The sequence below is a fragment of the Trichomycterus rosablanca genome, chromosome 6, assembly GCF_030014385.1.
Source record: "Trichomycterus rosablanca isolate fTriRos1 chromosome 6, fTriRos1.hap1, whole genome shotgun sequence".
Lineage (NCBI taxonomy): Eukaryota > Metazoa > Chordata > Actinopteri > Siluriformes > Trichomycteridae > Trichomycterus > Trichomycterus rosablanca.
Genome location: NC_085993.1, coordinates 52,283,294 through 52,297,179, shown reverse-complemented (window position 1 = coordinate 52,297,179; position 13,886 = coordinate 52,283,294). Strand labels below are relative to the sequence as shown.

The 13,886-nt window shown below is 44.4% G+C and overlaps 1 protein-coding gene across 1 annotated transcript in view; it reads right to left on the bottom strand.

Moving 5' to 3' along the window:
* nbeal1 (neurobeachin-like 1) overlaps positions 1-13,886 on the bottom strand; it is an 88,282-nt gene that overhangs the window by 13,985 nt on the left and 60,411 nt on the right. Inside the window, exons 35-49 of the mRNA XM_062998086.1 lie at positions 10,310-10,436; positions 9,881-10,029; positions 8,897-9,030; positions 7,986-8,087; positions 6,743-6,838; positions 6,523-6,647; positions 5,585-5,725; positions 4,456-4,586; positions 4,257-4,366; positions 3,578-3,695; positions 3,335-3,432; positions 2,026-2,142; positions 1,031-1,120; positions 775-884; positions 461-633 (exon numbers count right to left, since the gene is read on the bottom strand). Of these exons, the coding sequence (XP_062854156.1) occupies positions 461-633; positions 775-884; positions 1,031-1,120; positions 2,026-2,142; positions 3,335-3,432; positions 3,578-3,695; positions 4,257-4,366; positions 4,456-4,586; positions 5,585-5,725; positions 6,523-6,647; positions 6,743-6,838; positions 7,986-8,087; positions 8,897-9,030; positions 9,881-10,029; positions 10,310-10,436 (1,821 nt within the window). The remainder of the gene's footprint in view (positions 1-460; positions 634-774; positions 885-1,030; positions 1,121-2,025; positions 2,143-3,334; positions 3,433-3,577; positions 3,696-4,256; positions 4,367-4,455; positions 4,587-5,584; positions 5,726-6,522; positions 6,648-6,742; positions 6,839-7,985; positions 8,088-8,896; positions 9,031-9,880; positions 10,030-10,309; positions 10,437-13,886) is intronic.

The following is a 13,886-nucleotide window of genomic DNA, read 5'->3' as shown; positions in this document are numbered from 1 at the left end:
TGTGTATAGTGTGTGTGTGTGTGTGTGTGTATAGTGTGTGTGTGTGTGTGTGTATAGTGTGTGTGTGTGTGTGTGTGTGTGTGTGTATAGTGTGTGTGTGTGTGTGTGTGAGTATAGTGTGTGTATATAGTGTGTGTGTGTGTGTGTGTGTGTGTGTGTGTGTGTGTGTGTGTGTATAGTGTGTGTGTGTGTGTGTGTATAGTGTGTGTGTGTGTGTGTGTGTGTATAGTGTGTGTGTGTGTGTGTGTGAGTATAGTGTGTGTATATAGTGTGTGTGTGTGTGTGAGTATAGTGTGTGTGTATAGTGTGTGTGTGTGTGTGTGTGTGTGTGTGTGTGTGTGTGTGTGTGTGTGTGTGTGTATAGTGTGTGTGTATAGTGTGTGTGTGTGTGTGTGTGTGTGTGTGTGTGTGTATAGTGTGTGTGTGTGTGTGTGTGTGTGTGTGTGTGTGTGTGTGTTACCCATGTGCCGGACGTGCTGCACTATAGTTTTGCTCCTCAGCAGTGACGTGACTCGGAGGCTGTTATCCCAGTGTCCTCCACTGAACAGCAGCTTCCCATCATGAGACACCACAAACAGCCTGGTGTTCACCTCCACATCTGGAGAGAAGGGCCCGCCCACGTACCTCTGAGTCCTGCACAGGAGGAGAGACTGTTATCGTCTTTATTTATTCATTTATCACATTACTTTCCTCACCACACACACCGCTCACACACTGCACCAGGAAATAATGTGTGTGTGTGTGTGTGTTTAGAATAATGAAGCCGGTTCTTACTTCTGATTGGTCACTGTAGGATCTTTAATGAAGGTGAAGTAGTTGGAGATGTTTCTATCGTACGACAGCCAGCCGTGAGTTCCTACCAAACAGTTCTGGCTCACTGTTACCTGCAAAACACACACACACACACACACACACACACACACACACACACACACACACACACACACATCAGAAACAGGCCTTGTTTGGGGGAGGTGGGTATGTCCCATTCCAAACCCCTGGACAGTCAGTAATGTAAGCACATGCTCACCAGTGTGTCTGGGCTCCCCTGTGAGATGAACGAGTGAGACTGGTTCTTGGGTACGACAGCTTTCACCAGCGCTGCTCCATCACTGATACCCTGAATCAAACACACACACGTTATCTTAACGTTCCTCTAACGTTCCACCAAGGTTAGTCCAACGTTACCCAAACACCATCTCAACATTAACTCAACTGTACCACCATGTTCCTCCAAGGTTAGTCCAATGTCACCCAAATGTCACCTTAACCTTACCCCAACGTTTCTCCAAGGTTACCACAACATTACCCCAATGTTACCCTGATGTTACCTCAGCATTACCCCAATGTTTCTCCAAGGTTATCTTAACATTACCCCAATGTTATTGCAGCGTTCTTCAAACATTACCTTTACATTACCCCAACGTTCCTCCAACGTTACCTCAACATTACCCCAACGTTCCTCCTACGTTACCTCAACATTACTGAAATGCTCCTCCAACGTTACCTCTACATTACCTCGACATTACCCCAATGTTCCCTCAACGTTACTGAAATGTTCCTCCAACATTACCCCAACGTTCCTCCTATGTTACCTCGACATTACCACAATGTTCCTTCAACGTTACTTCAACATTACTGAGATGTTCCTCCAACATTACTCCAACGTTCCTCCTACGTTACCTCGACATTACCCCAAAGTTCCTCCTACGTTACCTCTACATTATTGAAATGTTTCTCCAACGTTACCATGACATTTCCACTCTGTTCCTCTAACGTTACCTCTACATTAACCCAACATTACCCCAATGTTCCTTCAATGTTTCGTCAACATTACTGAAATGTTCTTCCAATGTTACCTCAACATTACCCCAACGTTCCTCCAATGTTACCTCAACATTACCCCAACGTTCCTCCAATGTTACCTCAACATTACTGAAATGTTTCTCCAACGTTACCTCAACAATACCCAATCGTTACCAAAAGTTTAGTCAAACACTTCTTATTATTAATATAATAAATCACCTCTACAAAGAATGATTTGAGGTCGCTGAGATGTTCGAAGATGTTTAGTGGACCGGTATCGAGTCGTGATTTCCTCTTCTCCACTTCCTCCAGAGACAGACGCACAGGGTGTGGTTCCTACCATCAACACACACACACACACACACACACACACACACACACACACAAACACACACAATTAGAACTACAAGTGGAGCATTGTATGAGTGTTGTATCAGTGTTGTGCGAGTGTTGTATCAGTGTTGTGTGAGTGTTGTGTGAGTGTTGTATGAGTGTTGTGTGAGTGATGTATGAGTGTTGTGTGAGTGTTGTATCAGTGTTGTGTGAGTGTTGTATCAGTGTTGTGTGAGTGTTGTATCAGTGTTGTATGATTGTTGTGTGAGTGTTGTATGAGTGTTGTGCGAGTGTTGTATGAGTGTTGTATGAGTGTTGTGTGAGTGTTGTATCAGTGTTGTGTGAGTGTTGTATCAGTGTTGTATGATTGTTGTGTGTGTTGTATCAGTGTTGTGCGAGTGTTGTATGAGTGTTGTATGAGTGTTGTGTGAGTGTTGTGTGAGTGTTGTATCAGTGTTGTGCGAGTGTTGTATCAGTGTTGTGCGAGTGTTGTATGAGTGTTGTATCAGTCTTGTGCGAGTGTTGTATGGGTGTTGTATGAGTGTTGTGTGAGTGTTTTATCAGTGTTGTGCGAGTGTTGTGCGAGTGTTGTATGAGTGTTGTGTGAGTGTTGTATGAGTGTTGTGTGAGTTGTATCAGTGTTGTATCAGTGTTGTATTAGTGTTGTGTGAATGTCGTATCAGTGTTGTGTGAGTGTTGTATCAGTGTTGTATTTGTGTTGTATCAGTGTTGTATTAGTGTTGTGTGAATGTCGTATCAGTGTTGTGTGAGTGTTGTATCAGTGTTGTATTAGTGTTGTATCAGTGTTGTGTGAATGTCGTATCAGTGTTGTGTGAGTGTTGTATCAGTGTTGTATCAGTGTTGTATTAGTGTTGTATCAGTGTTGTATGAGTGTTGTGTGAATGTCGTATCAGTGTTGTGTGTGTTGTATGATTGTTGTGTGGGTGTTGTATCAGTGTTGTATCAGTGTTGTGTGAGTGTTGTATCAGTGTTGTATCATTGTTGTGTGAATGTCGTATCAGTATTGTGTAAATGTTGTATCAGTGTTGTATCATTGTTTTGTGAGTGTTGTATGAGTGTTGTATGAATGTTGTGTGAATGTCGTATCAGTGTTGTGTAAATGTTGTATCAGTGTTGTATCAGTGTTGTATGAATGTTGTGTGGATGTTGTATCAGTGTCATGCCAGTCTCGTACCTTCAGCAGTTGGCACGGCGTCTGGCCGAAGTTGCTGATCATTCCCTCTAACGCTTTCCTCTCCTTCTCATCGGTGATGGCATCCAGATCCACAGCACCTGAAACCGGCACGAAATACCAACAGTTACGATACAACTTCTGACCAATCAGAGAGCAGAATCTTCCTCAACACGACAAAAGTGACTTTAACGGAGCATCAGTGTGTTTGTGTGTGTGTGTGTGTTAGCATGTTCTCTGCAGTACCTTCATATGTGCAGTAGTAGAAGACGTTGAGGGCCTCCACCGCATCGGGGCCCCTCTGCTTGTACCCGAAAATAAGATCGATCCACTCGTGGAGGTGGGCGGAAACATACTCTGATTCCTGCACACACACACACACACACACACACACACACACACACACACACACACACACACACACACACACACACTTCTGGTAAGGAATTCCACCAATACTATACACTTCATAGCCAAAAATATGTGGACACCCCTACTAATTATTGAGTTAAGATCATTTATTATATTAAATTATATTAAAGTGATTTACATTTACATTGTCAGCATCCAAATCAACTAAGTATAATGTCTAAGCAATTGTGGGTTAAGGGCCTTGCTCAAGGGTCCAACAGTGGCAACCTGGCAGTGGTGGGGCTTGAACCAATGACCTTTCGATCACTAGTCCAGTACCTTAGCCTCTAGGCTACAACTGTGATGCCTCAAAACGTTATAATACAAAACCCATTTCAATAAAAGTTGGGACAGTTTGTAAAATGCACTAAAAAGAAGAATGTGGCGCTCTGGACGCCAGATTGGCATCACAAATGCGTGAGTTCGAATCCCAGCTCAGGTACCGACAGCCTGGCGCTTGCATTTTACCGAATGTCCCAACTTTTCTGAAAACAGGGTCCATAAACAGACTCACCAGAGCTTTGCGGTGCTTGTAAATAAAGTCTTCGGGCGATTTGGCCCATTTTGGCAGGACGACGTCGTTCACGCGCTCCTTCGAGATCTGCAGCCGCCCCAGATCAAAGCCTGGAACCGAAAAAAACAGGAAATTGTTCCGCTTAACGACTTCTGACTTCGATCCGAGAGCTAAACGTGAACGCGGCGTTCCGGCTCACCGTTCTGATTCTCCAGGAACTCTGGGAAGTAGAAAAACTCGGGGATGAGCTCCTTGACGTCGTTGGGGTTATCCATCAGCGTCTGCCATGTGGCGGGGATCGAGTGGAACTGTCTGTCTGCGCAGTCGAACCTGCAACAGAGGAAGAGAACGTTCACCCTGTAACGCTGGCTGTTTAGCACGGGAGTCTGACATGTTTGCGTTTGAGGAATGCGAGGACCTTTGGGAGAGTATAAATAAAAGTAAATATAAAGTGTTTTTAATTTTAGGTGTGTGACACGCTTGCTTTGATTGATGGGGTTTTTTTTGGGAGGTGGGGTGTTTGGAGAACATGAGGAGAACAGGAGAAACACAGAAGAAGAACATGAGGTTAACAGGAGGATAATGGGAGGAGAACATGAGGAGAACATGAAGAGAACAGGAGAAGAACAGAAGGAGAACATGAGAAGAACATGAGGTTAACAGGAGGATAATGGGAGGAGAACATGAGGAAAACATGAAGAGAACAGGAGAAGAACAGGAGGAGAACATAAGGAGAACATGAGAACAAGAGAAGAACAGTAGGAGAACAAGAGGTGAACAAGAGAAGAAAATGAGGAGAACAAAAGGTGAACATGAGGTTAACAGGAGGAGAACAGGAGGAGAACATGAGGAAAACATGAGAAGAACATGAGGTTAACAGGAGGATAATGGGAGGAGAACATGAGGCAAACATGAAGAGAACATGAGAAGAACAGGAGGAGAACATGAGGAGAACATGAGGAGAACATGAGAACAAGAGAAGAACATGAGGAGAACAAAATGTGAACATGAGGAGAACAGGAGAACAAAAGGTGAACATGAGGTTAACAGGAGGAGAACAGGAGGAGAACATGAAGAAAACATGAGAAGAACACATGCACAATGGGGGGAGAATATGAGAAGAACATAAGGAGAACAGGGGGTGTACAAGAGATAAACAGAAGAACGGGAGGAGAACAGGAGGTTAACGGGAGGATAACAGGAGGTGAAGAGGAGGAGAACATGAGAAAAACAGGCAGAGAACATGAGAAAAACAGGAGGAGAACAAAAGAAAAAATGGGAGAAGAACAAGAGAGAAACATGAGGAGAAGAGGAGGTGAAGATGTTACCTGCCGCTCTGCAGCTGGATGTGTAAGGAGGTGAAGGGCTCCACCCTGAGGAGGTAGTGCATGACTCCTGCAGCGTTGGAGTAATGAGTCCCGTAGTGGAAACGGTCGATGGTTCCTGTAGGATCCTCAAAACTCTCATACCTGCAGAGACAGAGAGCGCTTGGTGTTGAGACCCCACACGAGGTTCCTGGATGCTCAGATGAGCAGATCAATCTCATTTAGATCTTTTTAATTACAATTTGATGCTGATTCTCCCTTCTGAATCTGACTTGCGAGTCGATCCTCCTATTCGAATCTGACTCGCGAGTCAATTTTCCCATTTGAATTTGACTCAAAAGTTGATTCTACACTCTGAATCTGACTTGCGAGTCGATCCTGCTATTTGAATCTGATTCGCGAGTCAATTCTCCCCTCTGAATTTGACTCACAAGTCGATTCTCCACTCTGAATTTGACTTGAGTCGATCCTCCCATCTGAATCTGTCTCACGAGTCAATCTCCCCTCTGAATTTGACTCGTGAGTCGATTCTCCCATTTGAACCTCATGATTCTCCCCCTGAATTTGTCTTGCGAGTTGATTGTCCCCCGAACTTGACTCGCGAGTCGATTCTCCCCTCTGAACTTGACTCACGAGTCGATTCTCCCCTCTGAATCTGACTCACGAGTCGATTCTACCCTCTGAATTTGACTCGCAAGTTGATTCTCCCATATGAATCTGCCACACAAGTCCATTTTCCCATATGAATCTGCCACACAAGTCCATTTTCCCATCTTAATCTGACTCGCGAGTCGATTCGCCCATCTGAATTTGACTCGCGAGTCGATTCCTTGCTTTAACAGTGTTTTTCTTTAAACTCTCTTCACAGTTTGGATTTTGTGAAGAAGCATTCAGGATTTGGGCTGGTGTGTGAAACGGTTATGGAGGATAGAGGAACTCACTTCTCTCTCACTGCTTTGGCGTTTTTCTCGTTGAGCACAGCCACAGGTTTGGAGAGGTCCCGGAACACCCGCGGATCAGACAGGTCCAACTCCTCCGACGTGTAGTCCGACAGCACCCACGGGAACTGAGAGGAACACAGGAGGAACATGAGAGGAACATGAGAAGAACGTAAGAGGAACGTTAGAGGAACATAAAGACGTGGGTGTGGATCAGACGTACCACAGGATACTGAGCCAGATCGTTGTAGGTTCTCCCCGCGATGGTGTTCAGCTGCATCAGGTAGTCGAAATTCGAGATCTCCCTGTTCACCCATTTCTGAAACACATCAGAGTTTATGGGTTTAAATCCCAGTCTCTAAGAACTTTAGCATGTTCTCCCTGAATCTGTGCAGGTACAAATAAGCTACAGTATACAATTCATGGCCAAAAGTACCTGGACACCCCTCCTAATTAGTTCAGGTGTTTCAGCCACACCCATTGCTAACTGATGTATATGTGACAACAGTTTGGGGAAGGTCCATAAAGACCTCCACAGGCCTGCGCAGAGCCTCGACCTCGATTCTTCCATCTGAATTTGACTCCCGAATCGATTTTCCTTTATTTTCCTGACTCGTGAGGCGATTCTCCCATTCGAATCTGTCTTGCTAGTCGATTCTCCCATCTGAATTTGACTCCTGAGTCGATTCTCTCACTGGAACTTGACTCGCGAGTCGATTCTCCCATCTGAATCTGACTTGCGAATCGGTTCTCCCATCTGAATTAACTCGCAATTCGATTCTTCCATGTGAATCTGATTCGTGAGTTAATTATCCCATCTGAACTTGACACGTGAGTCGACTCTCCCTCTGATTTGACTCGTGAGTCGATTCTCCCCTCGAATCTGACCTGCAAGTAAATTTTCTCAGCTGAATTTGACTTGAATTGATTCTTCCTCCTGAATTTGTCTCGCAAGTCGACTCACTTATCTAAATCTGACTCGCGAGTCGATTCTTCCTTCTAAATCTGACTCGTGAGTCGATTCCCCCCTCTGAACTTGATCCCCGAGTCGATTCTCCCATCTGAATTAACTCGTGAGTAAATTATCCCATCTGAATTTGTCAATTCTCCCATCTCACTCCTTTGGAATGAATTAGAACGTCAACAGTGAGCCAGGCCTGTGCAAAACATCAACAATGCTCCTCCTATCTGAACTAGCACAAATTCCCACAGACACACTCCACACTCTCAGAGGAGTGGAAGCTGTACTGGCTGGAAAAAGATCTTACGATCAGCAGTCCACATACTTTTGAGCACATAAAGCAATGCTGAACATCACACCAACGCTCTCATCTTTCAACTGAACGGGCATAAATTCCCACAGACACACTCCTGTGTAAGTAAGAGCTGTTTTTGAAGCGACAAACAAGCTTGTGGTCGGGTGTCCGAATACTTTTGGCCGTGTCGTGTCCCCCTGCACCTCTGACCTGGGTGAGTCCGGAGGCCTTGAGGAGCTCCTGGGGCGAGCGGGTGCCCTGCAGAGAGAGCGAGCAGAGCAGCAGCATCCGGTTGTAGACTCTATTACGAACCTGATACACCAAGAGAACAAGGACGACACACGTTTAACACAAAACAAAAAGTATTTATTCAGTAACACTTCGTTCTTTATCTGTTTTTAGTCATATCCAGTTCTCATTTTATTAGTGGCTTCAATGGGGTAACACCTTGTGCCTTTAGGATGTATGGAGGAACACACTACACTCTCTATATTCCTCCACCACTCCCAAGAGGCAACTTATTTTTTTTACTGTTTTATTTCTCCCTTTTACTCCCAGTTTAGTCGTAGCCAGTTCCCCTTCCTCTGCCGGAGACCCTGATGGTATACGAGGCGGGTATATTCTCCTCACACGCCCTCCCTCCGGCACGTGAGTGCTTCACCGCCCCCTTCCTATTCACCCGTACTTCGGTGGATTGGCGCTTGATTTCGGTCTCACTGATCTCCACGTTCCTCCCAATTTTTTTAGTCCTCTCTACTCCCACCCAGCAGACTAGTGGGCGATTTTGTCTGCTGCAGGCACTAGGGGGCGCCCAGCAACCCGGTAGCAGAGCCGAGATTCGAATCCGGAGTTTCCTTAACCAGGCGTAGGTGGAGTCTTCCAGACAGCTTTAAGATGTTCGGAGGAACACACTACACTCTCTGTATTCCTCCACCACTCCTAGTAATACCTCAACTAGCCAGTGGGAGGCGGTGTTGCACCAGCAATGAGGTGATTTTCTATGTAGCAGTCCACCAAGTGAACGACTGCACATGTGGCTTAATGGCAGCGAATCCCTGCAGTCCTGTTCTGAAAACCGGTGCTAAATGTGATGTTTATGATGTCATCGGTGTGTATCTGACCTCCTTGTGGAAGTTGAGGAAGTAGCTGGTCTGGTCGATGAGGAAGATCTCCAGGGCGGAGCGGCGGAGGTTGTACCTGCGCAGGTGAATCTCTCTGATCTGAGACAGCGGCCATTTAAAGTCCTGACCCACGCCTGCACCACACACACACACACACACACAATGCATCAGATCCAGGGTTACAGCTCCACGTGTATCTGTGTTTATCTGGATTCTCCTCCCTGTTTCACTTTTAAACTTGTGTTACAGCTCCAGCTTCTGAGAAATGGTGAGAATCAGAATCAGCTTCTCTCAGAGTCTAAAACGCTTCTGGTTGAAAATAAAGCTTAACGTGGTTTAATGTAGTAAAAGAAGGAGACAGGAGCACTAAACTTCTCTTCATTATTACTGCTCATAAGTTCCTCCACTAATCACATTCCTCACTCGCTGTTTTACTACAATAAGTCACGCTAAGTTTTGTGCACCGCCGTCACACTTCATAGGAAATAACAGCTCATGTGAATGCGCCGGTGCTGAAGGGAATACAGTATTCCGAGATCAAACATCTCCAGCATTAAGAAGCGTCAGGAAACAATAAAGAAGTAAATCTAAAGTGCAGCTTTTATTCTATTTTTATTGATGTGTAACTGTTAGTAATTGTATTTCAGTGTGTTTATATTATATTTGTGTTATTTTCAGTGTTTAAGTGTCAAAAACAACCTCATTATTTTACATGAGACTAAAATATCTGCAGCTGCACGGGACCATGGACGCATTAACAGGTTTCACAAACATCCTTATGGGGAAAAATACATCGAAACTCAACGTCTTTAAAACTGGACCGCTGTACAATGTATTTATAATGTAATAACTAGGTAATAAGTAGTTATTACACTGTAATTAATGTATAATACATGAATAATAAAGTCTCAGTGTTCCTGTAGCCCAAAGCAACCACACCCAACACCAAATCCCTCCATAAACACCGATAAACACCCCCCTCACCCTCCTCCTTCTCCGTGCTGCAGTCGTAGAAGTAAATGTGCTGGTTGGTGATCTCCAGCCGTCCCAGGTAAACGTCCACCATGGTGACCAGCTCACAGTCCTCCATCATCACCAGCTTCTCCTTCTGACCAGCCTCCTCCTCATCAGACCTGAGAGAGTGAAAATGATGAGCAAACATGCATCCGACATGATGACTTCTCTGTGCCCTTATACACAAAGCTACTGCCTACAGCTTTATTTGAGCTTTGTGGTGCAGACGTTGAAGCCTGGTGGTATCTAAGCAAACTGCAAAGTGAAGCTTGCTCGACTGTGGACAGCAGCTGTATTGGTATCAGTACACAGAAACCACATGAGGCCACAGAGGTAGATGAAGCTGCTGTGTGTGTGTGTGTGTGTGTGTGTGTGTGTGTGTGTGTGTGTGCTCCTCACTGTGTATTAGCGCTCGGTTCCTCCTCCGGTAGCTCGAGAATTTCGTCCTCCAGGTCACTGACCTTCACCTGCTTTACCGCCTCCAGCAGCAGAGACTCAGTGTTCACCTTCTGCTGCTGCTGCACACCTGTACACACACACACACACACACACATATACACACACACACACACACACACACACATAGTGGTAATTGGGTAAGTGTGTGTTCTGCTCAGGTGGAGGACTACAGCAGCACTGTGCTGGCTATATCATGCTATACCATTTATATTCTATAAATATGTGTGTAAGTGTGTGTGTGTGTGTGTGTATATAGTATATGGGTGTGTATGTGGTTATATGGGGTTATAAGTGTGTTTATAACTCAAACTGTCTGAATGGTGCTCCTGGCACTCAACACCTCTAAAACAAAAGAGATGGTCATCAGCTTCAGGAGACAGAGAGAGGAACCTACTCCCTTATACATCGGAGGAAACACAGTAGAGAGAGTGTCTAATTTCAAATTCCTAGGCACACACATCTCCCAGGACCTCACATGGACCACCAACACCACCTCTCTAGTGAAAAAAGCACAGAAGCTGCTCTACTTTTTAAGGACACTACGGAAAGCCAACCTGTCCAAGCAGCTACTGGTGTCCTTCTATCGCAGCACGGTGGAAAGCATTCTCACCCATGGCATTCTGGTGTGGTATGCCAGCTGCTCTGAGGCTGACAAGAAGGCTCTTCAGAGGGTCATCAAATCAGCTCAGAGAACCATCAACACTGAGCTGCCTTCACTAGAGAACATTTACAGAACCCGATGCCTGCGTCGGGCCACAAACATCATAAAGGACTCATTTCATCCTTGTTGCAACCTGTTCTCCTTGTTGCCCTCTGGTAGGCGCTATAGGAGTATTAAGGCCCGTACTTCCAGACTCCTGAAAAGCTTTTACCCCTCCGCCATAAAAACACTAAACTATCAAACGTTACATTCTAGGAAATAATGTGCAATTTATAGGGACTGTGCAATAACCTTCTTCTTCTTTTCTTCTGTGAAGTTCTTAAAACCACTATATTTTTGGATCTAGATGTGTATATGTTTGTTTTGTAAATACATGTGTATATACAGTATATAGACAGTGTGTTTATGTGTGTATGTGTGTATGTGTGTATATATATATATGTGTGTGTGTGTGTGTGTGTGTGTGTGTGTGTACATGTGTATATAAACAAGGTGTATATATGTATTTCTGTATATGTGTACATATGAGTGTACGTGTATAAAAAAAAATGTATAAGTGTGTGAGCATGAGTGTAGGTGTGTGTATGAGTATAGACAGTGTGTGTAGATGTGTGTATATATTTATATTATATGTGTATATGTATGTATTTGATTATAAACAGTGTATATGTGAGTGTGTGTGTGTGTGTGTGTGTGTGTGTTTGTGTATGCATAGACTGTGTGTAGATGTGTGCTTATATATGTATTTCTGTGTACATATGTGTGTACATGAATATAGACTGTGTGTGTGAATGTGTGTGACTGTGTGTGTGTATATGTATGTAGACTGTGTATATATGTATTTCCATATATATGTGTACATATACGTGTGTGTATATGAATAAAGACAGTGTGTATGTAAGTGAGTGTGTGTGTGTGTGTGAGAGAGAGAGAGTGTGTGTGTGTATGTGACTGTGTGTGTATATATGTATGTAGACTGTGTGTGTGTGTATATCTGTGTGTGTATGTGAGTGTGTGTTCGTAGGTGTGTGTATAAAGACAGTGTGTGTGTGTGTGTATGTAAGTGTGTGTGTATATGTATGTAGACAGTTTGTACATGTACAGTGTATCACAAAAGTGAGTACACCCCTCACATTTCTGCAGATATTTAAGTATATCTTTTCATGGGACAACACTGACAAAATGACACTTTCACACAATGAAAAGTAGTCTGTGTGCAGCTTATATAACAGTGTAAATTTATTCTTCCCTCAAAATAACTCAATTTACAGCCATTAATGTCTAAACCACCGGCAACAAAAGTGAGTACACCCCTAAGAGACTACACCCCTAAATGTCCAAATTGAGCACTGCTTGTCATTTTCCCTCAAAAATGTCATGTGACTTGTTAGTGTTACTAGGTCTCAGGTGTGCATAGGGAGCAGGTGTGTTCAATTTAGTAGTACAGCTCTCACACTCTCTTATACTGGTCACTGAAAGTTCCAACATGGCACCTCATGGCAAAGAACTCTCTGAGGATCTTAAAAGACGAATTGTTGCGCTACATGATGGCCAAGGCTACAAGAAGATTGCCAACACCCTGAAACTGAGCTGCAGCACAGTGGCCAAGATCATCCAGCGTTTTAAAAGAGCAGGGTCCACTCAGAAACGACCTCGCGTTGGTCGTCCAAAGAAGCTGAGTGCACGTGCTCAGCGTCACATCCAACTGCTGTCTTTGAAAGATAGGCGCAGGAGCGCTGTCAGCATTGCTGCAGAGATTGAAAAGGTGGGGGGTCAGCCTGTCAGTGCTCAGACCATACGCCGCACACTACATCAAATTGGTCTGCATGGCTGTCACCCCAGAAGGAAGCCTCTTCTGAAGTCTCTACACAAGAAAGCCCGCAAACAGTTTGCTGAAGACATGTCAACAAAGGACATGGATTACTGGAACCATGTCCTATGGTCTGATGAGACCAAGATTAATTTGTTTGGTTCAGATGGTCTCAAGCATGTGTGGCGGCAATCAGGTGAGGAGTACAAAGATAAGTGTGTCATGCCTACAGTCAAGCATGGTGGTGGGAATGCCATGGTCTGGGGCTGCATGAGTGCAGCAGGTGTTGGGGAGTTACATTTCATTGAGGGACACATGAACTCCAATATGTACTGTGAAATACTGAAGCAGAGCATGATCCCCTCCCTCCGGAAACTGGGTCGCAGGGCAGTGTTCCAGCATGATAATGACCCCAAACACACCTCTAAGACGACCACTGCTTTATTGAAGAGGCTGAGGGTAAAGGTGATGGACTGGCCAAGCATGTCTCCAGACCTAAACCCAATAGAACATCTTTGGGGCATCCTCAAGCGAAAGGTGGAGGAGTGCAAAGTCTCGAATATCCGCCAGCTCCGTGATGTCATCATGGAGGAGTGGAAAAGCATTCCAGTGGCAACCTGTGAAGTTCTGGTAAACTCCATGCCCAGGAGAGTTAAGGCAGTTCTGGGAAATAATGGTGGCCACACAAAATATTGACACTTCAGGAACTTTCACTAAGGGGTGTACTCACTTTTGTTGCCGGTGGTTTAGACATTAATGGCTGTATATTGAGTTATTTTGAGGGAAGAATAAATTTACACTGTTATATAAGCTGCACACAGACTACTTTTCATTGTGTCAAAGTGTCATTTTGTCAGTGTTGTCCCATGAAAAGATATACTTAAATATCTGCAGAAATGTGAGGGGTGTACTCACTTTTGTGATACACTGTAGATGTGTATGTATATGTATAAATACAGTATGTGTGTGTGTAAGAGTGTGTGTGTGTATTTATAGTTTATGTATGTATATAGATAGTGCATGTGTGTGTGTGTGTGTGTGTGAGA